Source organism: Etheostoma spectabile, chromosome 4 (genome assembly GCF_008692095.1).
Source record: "Etheostoma spectabile isolate EspeVRDwgs_2016 chromosome 4, UIUC_Espe_1.0, whole genome shotgun sequence".
Classification (NCBI taxonomy): Eukaryota; Metazoa; Chordata; class Actinopteri; order Perciformes; family Percidae; genus Etheostoma; species Etheostoma spectabile.
In genome coordinates, this window is record NC_045736.1 from 35,629,811 (window position 1) to 35,636,493 (window position 6,683).

At 38.8% G+C, this 6,683-nt stretch overlaps 1 protein-coding gene across 2 annotated transcripts in view; it reads left to right on the top strand.

Moving 5' to 3' along the window:
- cept1b (choline/ethanolamine phosphotransferase 1b) overlaps window positions 1-5,793 on the top strand; it is a 12,921-nt gene extending 7,128 nt beyond the window's left edge. For both annotated transcript variants that reach the window (XM_032514737.1, XM_032514736.1), the window contains exons 6-10: window positions 1,399-1,483; window positions 1,830-1,961; window positions 2,946-3,104; window positions 3,468-3,593; window positions 5,256-5,793. In XM_032514737.1, the coding sequence (XP_032370628.1) occupies window positions 1,399-1,483; window positions 1,830-1,961; window positions 2,946-3,104; window positions 3,468-3,593; window positions 5,256-5,378 (625 nt within the window). In that variant the 3' untranslated portion in view covers window positions 5,379-5,793. The remainder of the gene's footprint in view (window positions 1-1,398; window positions 1,484-1,829; window positions 1,962-2,945; window positions 3,105-3,467; window positions 3,594-5,255) is intronic.
- Window positions 5,794-6,683: the final 890 nt, after the last annotated feature.

Consider the following 6,683-nt stretch of genomic DNA (forward strand, 5'->3'; position numbering starts at 1 on the left):
CAGAGAATATGGCCCACCCATGAGAGAGAGAGAGACATCATCACTTTCAAACGAGCAAAGTGGCAGTTGGTCAAGGCCACCCAGATACAGCATTAGGGGACCACTAAGGTCTACATAAAAGAGACTTCAGATACAGTATTAGGGGACCACTAAGGTCTATATAAAAGAGACTTCAGAAACAGTATTAGGGGACCACTAAGGTCTACAGTAATCCCTCGTTTATCGCGGGGGTTACGTTCCGAAAATGACCCGCGATAAGTGAAATCCGCGAAATAGAAAATTTTTTTTTTTTACAATTAGCAACTATTACATGTATTCAAATACAGTGACTCACGTGTAGGCCGTTTCAATGCTCTTCAGACGGGCCGCTGCATCCTGACTGCGCTCTGCAGTGTTCTCTTCTTCTGACGTTTGTATCCAGGGTTATGTTTTTTTTCCTGCAGTCATAATCCACAGAGCTAATGGCGTCTCCATCGTACCATGGTCTTGTTGCGAACAGTTACAACCCTTTTGCATTCGTATTAAAATTGACTGCTGCTTTGTCCTTATGTTTTTTTCCTCCTTTTTAGTAAAGAACGGAAGATTCATTGATTCCGTAATGGCGAGCAACGGCTGCATAGCTTTTACTTCCCTTAGCATGTCCAGAAGTTTAACTTTATCTGAGATAGGTAGCATCTTCCGCCGTTTGGGCCCATCCGCAGGTGCTTTTGTCGGTCCAGGCCTTTCGTCGACATTATGGGTTTAGGAGATGTTCGAAATTACAAGATAATGGCCAACTTAATGTAAATTGCCAAGCTGTTTTATGTACGTACACATAACTGCACGAGACGACAAAATGATAGCACAATTCGTAGCATGTTTTGATACAAGAAGCGGGAGTGAGTTTTTAGCGAATCCGAATGCAGAGCACAATGCACCAAAAAAAAAAAAAAATGCATTATGAAAATCCGCGAAATAGCGAATCCGCGATAAGTGAACGCGAAGTGGCGAGGGAGCAACTGTATATAAAAGAGACTTCAGATACAGTATTAGGGGACACCATAAGGTCTATTATAAAAGAGACTCAGATACAGTATTAGGGGACCACTAAGGTCAATATTATAAAAGAGACTTCAGATACAGTATTAGGGGACCACTAAGGTCTATATAAAAGCATCCAAAAATCACCATCCCATGGGACCTTTTTAAGCTAACTATTTTAACCGGTTATCCGTTACTTTCAGATATTTAGTTCTACAATGTGTTCATTACTTTTAGCTACCTGTTTAAACTTTCTAACTAGTATCAGTGTTCAGATCCACGTCCGGCATTGTGTCGTGGAAGAAGGCTCCAGGATGGCTGTGCTGCTAGCCGTCACTAATCCTCACTTTCAACTCTCTGCTTTCTCCTCCCACTCAGCATTGATGTGACTGAGGTGCAAATCTTCATAATAATCATGTATTTGCTGGCCGCTGTGGGAGGATCTGCTTTGTGGCAGTCAATGGTAATTGTGATCGGTTCTACTTGCTTCAGATTGAGATTAATGAGATTGATGATGTTATAGTATTGTTGTTTTTTTGCTGTGACATTCTCATGTTACCTGTTTTACTGTATTTGTTATCAGAAATACAAAAAATGTCACTCTGAACGCTTTTACCACTCTCTAACATTACTCATAATGCTTTGATTGTGGATGCATTTGTAAAGGTGAATGTGCTCACAAACTACAAAAATAGCTTGGAAATTTAACATTTAATATCAACACATCTTTTGATGTAAACGTTGCATCTTTGAGTCTGAGTTGTATTGTCATTCCTTGATTTCAGTGTTTTTGATGTCTTGATTCCTAGATTCCGATCCTAAATATCCAGATGAAAATGATTCCTGCCATCTGCACTTTTTTAGGAGCCATCTTCTCCTGCACCAATTACTTCAGAGTTATTTTTACAGGAGGTGTGGGCAAAAACGGATCCACAATAGCAGTAAGTCTGGAAACGTCTGCACTTCTCCTGATAGGTTGGTGGTCAAAGAACCGGTTGATGGATGTTCTCCCAGAGCCTGACATGTCAGTTTTATCATAGATAAATCAATATAGAAAGGCTTCCAAGTGACCTCATTGCGAGATGTTCTTGCATGTAGGGGGTAGAAAACCAACCAGAAGCACAGAGTTGTTTTTGTGCCATTACCTATTCTATAACCCAAGAAGAAGAAAAACTCCCTGTAAGCTGCATAGTTGGGTATCAACATCTAGTTTAGCATATACACTGGGGAGGAAGAAACCATTTTGAGACTTACCTCACACTCACTTTTACTGTGCGTTTGTCTGTTTTTGTTGTGCTTTTATACCGTGCGGCGTGTTAATAGTTTGGGACACAGTTCATTTCTTGTAGAGTTAACCTTGTGAAGTCCCAGTTAGCGTCATCACTGCTATCAGCCAATATTTCTCCATGTGTCATGTTGGCCCGCTACAGCACACATATTGAGTTTTGTTTTGCACTAAAATGTCAAGATTTTGACCCGAATCTATCAACAAAACTGTGAAATACCCTTCTACATTGGTTTTTAGCTAAAAATGTGCTTTAGGGGTGTACTCTTTATTTATCAGTAATTCTGTAAGCCAAACCAAAATTGAAATTGCTACTACTTTCTGTATGTACCCCCCTATGGTTTTCATATTTAGAAAATAAGAGTGGATGGCTATGTAGCAGTCATTCATAAATACTGTGCTACTTTTTGAATGTTATTCAATGGGTCCATGTGACCTGCTCCCATGCAACCAAACTCCTAACTGTAGAAACATAATCATTTGTTTCTTTTTCTATAATACATCTGGTACAAATACTAGCAACTCAAAGTTTTTGAGCAGAATAAGTAAATTGTTGTTGCCATCAGTTCCCATTACAGATTGTGTCTATTTCTACTGACTTTAACCATGTGTGGGTTTGTTTTTGTGTCTCTGTCTTCAGGGAACCAGCGTCCTCTCTCCAGTTTTACATATTGGTTCAGTTATAATTTTGGCGATGATGATATACAAGAAGTCTGCTGTCCAGCTCTTCGAGAAACATCCATGTCTTTATATCCTGGCGTTTGGCTTTGTCTCGGCCAAAATTACCAATAAATTAGTTGTAAGTCAAACCCACTTTTTACTGTACAAGGGGTCAAACACAATGCTGTGGTCACAGGACAAAAAAAAACTAAAAATGGTGATAACTTTGCAATATATCATCTCATACCTGTGCTTTACTGCTACTACATTATTCTGGAAAAAGACCGATGTCCAACGAGTTCATGGCCAAATTGTTCTACTGGGTGCTAAGACTCGGATAATAATAATAGTGTCATATAATATTCTTTTCAAATAGCTTTACAGTTTTTAATTTCCACTGTAGAATGTAGTGTTTTGCAGAGATTTAGCAGTGCCAATAAAAGAAAACCGTAGTGTGTGTGTGTGCGATGCTGACCGTGTGTGTTTTTCCATTTGTCCACAGGTAGCACACATGACAAAAAGTGAGATGCATCTCCACGATTTAGCCTTCCTGGGACCAGGACTACTGTTCCTGGATCAGTATTTCAATAGTTTTATTGACGAGTACCTGGTGCTGTGGATTGCATTGGTAAGTACACACATGATGCCAGCTTTGGAAAAATGGGCTCAGGAATAGTATGTATTTGTGTGTATGTAGGCAATAAAGGCTATTATTATTATTTATTATTATTATTATTATTATTATTATTATTATTAAGTAGAGTATGATTTTATGAGTTATAATTATTGCATAGTATGTCAAATTTACGAGATACCAAGGAACAATTATGAGACAGATATAAAAATATAAGATGACATGCTAAGTCAAAATGACTGAATCCTAATTATGACTTTTTTTTTTTTATATATATATCAAAATTATAAAGTATTAAGTTAAAGATCTGAGATATGACACCGGTTGACGTAGGGCTGGATCTGAATATTCGAGTATTCGTTCCATAGGTAAGGGATTTAAATTAAGAAAATAAAAAAGGGCATGCAGGCTGAAATTGACTGTTTTCCGAGTTTTGTCTCGGCCAGGTACGGAGCATAGTTGCGTTACAAGAGAGCAGTCTGTTGTTTGTAGGGGTCTGTATGGTCATACTGTAGCAGCCTAGTCTCGTTTTCAGGCGATATGATAAAGGTAAATATAGTATAACCGTTCATAACTCTAATGCTCCAGTGAGGCGCTGGCTGCATGGGGGGGGGAGGACTGGTTTTAGGAAGTGGGAACGATTGAGCCTATGATAGTTTTTTTTTTTTTTTGTTTTTTTTTGTAAATTAGGTATGACTGGTTTGTAAAATTCTATATTCTGTTTTTTTGTATTTCACTCGCGGTGAATATTTATTGTTTGACTGACCTGTCAAGGGACTACAACCTGGTACAATGCATCTCTCCTTGTTCTTTAACAAGGTTAATGTTAACGTGTGCAATGTCCCTGTTTAAGTACATTAAATAAAAGGTAAAGATCGTCAGACAGTCCAGTAAAAACTCGGGTCTCTCCGTTTATGCCTGCGGTAAAAGGTTGAGTCGGAATCACCTTTTGGAGGAAAGCAAGCTGACGTCAATCTGTGGTGGACAATCTTGTCCACCGGAGATCAGACTCGTCTGTCCTATAACAGACACGTTTTTAACCTTTTTGTAAGGTATTCGGGTCAAATCGACCCATTTCAAATTTTTACAAGTAGGAAAATGAGAAAAAGTTACATTTGTTTCTACCTGAAAATCAACAGCCTTACCTTATTTTCTGAGATGAACATGCATTCCTGACTCATTTCGGAAATTATTCTGGAAATGACCGCTTATGTTTTTTTCCATAGTGGATTTTTAACATGAATTATAACCTTATGACAAAAGCTTCCATTTTTAATTGGGTTCTAGTAGTGACTGATTGCATTCCCTAAACATAGCATATGTTTTCTCAATTGGATGAAATTGAGATAAAGACAATATTTGTTAATAGATAATGAAGCAAAATTTGATTTCAGAATTAAAACCCCATATAAGTCACTAGGGATACAACAGGGTCCCGAAAGTGAAGACAATACAAGGGTTAAACGAAATAGTGAATTGAAATTGTGATTTTATAAGTTGAACCTATGAGATAGTAAGTCAGAACAATGAAATGGTGAAAATGTACTTTAATTTAGCTACATCTAAAATTATGAAATGATAGATGACTCAGGTTTTTTTTCCCGTTTTCTCGGCGTGTAGAGCTCCTGTTTGACGGTGTTTCTTTCTCTCCCGCAGATCATTTCCTTCTTCGACTTGGTACGTTACTGTGTCAGTGTTTGCAACCAGATTGCCTGCCATCTTCACATTTTCGTTTTCAAAATCAAGCCTTGTTCAGTGCTCAGTTCAGCACCTCACTGAGGACACGCCGGCCGTTACTGACTCTGTCCCTTTCCCGTTAGTCACACTCCATCTTTTCGTCCCTCTGTTTCCCACGACGCAGGGGACGACCTGGTGTAAAAGTATGTGCTTCTGCCAACTGAATGTGAGGACAAATAATATACAGTATATTAAGTTACTGGAGTATTACTGTCATTGTTTCCTTTTCACCAGTGCAGAATTTGAATTGGTACGAGTTTTCATCTTCTGCACCAGTAATAAGCATTCTCCTTCTGACAAACTCATGAGCAAATATTTCAGGAGAGTACAGGTGCTACTCCATCTGTTCAAGGAGAGCAACTTAAATGTCTTTTAACTGTTTGTGTGCAAAGAAAATGTATAGAAACTGAATCAAAACTATTTGCTTTTTCACAATTATAATTTTTTTTAAACATTTGCATAACTTTACCTTTTTGTTATTGTAAATACCGAACTCTTATACTGTCTCTGCGTTTAAGTTAAAAATCCTGCTTTGACACATTTATAAACCTTCATGTATATGATTTATACTTCTCCTTCCCATTACACCAAACAATTGATCAGCAGCAATGTGGTTTTGGAGGAAACTTGATGCCGACTTCAGAATGTTGTCATTGATCAAACCTGCAAAATATGCACTGCCAATGTTGTTTGGTTAGTTTGTCAACTGAGATCACCCGTGGGATTTTAATCTCTGGGTAGGCATTTTTGTGTGTATTTATTGTCGCGTGTAATGTTATTAGCTAATATATTCATTGTGTTTGGTTAAAGGTACACGCCACTCTTTGTTGACACAGGGCTCATCACGCTCTCCCCTAGCTGTAGATTGGTGGGTCAATGTGTTTTGTGTCTCAGTGGATGCGTTGTTTTAGTCCGATGCAACACAGTCAGTGCCGCTGCTAGTTAGCTTAGCGTAGTGAATGGAATCCTATGTTGCCCGTTAGCATGTTGTGAGTAAAAGAAAGTGAGCCAATACAAGTACAAATAGCAATGCAGATTAAGACTAGACGATTTCCTAGGCAGATATTGACTTGGGACTATATTGGGTGGAAGCACAGTTGAAGCACTGCTGTAGGGGCACAGAGATCACACAGCACCTTAACCCCCCCCCGTCAACATACCCAGCGTGAATAGCTGGCTATTTTTCCTACTGTAGACAGTGAATGGCGATGAACGTGTCGGAGTTTGTGAGAGACGAAGAGGATGACTTCTCAGACAGTAGATCCAGAAGCATACCTCCTAAAAACCAGAGTTTTTAGAGGAGGAGCTGCGTGCTTGGGAAATAGAACGAGAGGAGGAGATTGTGAT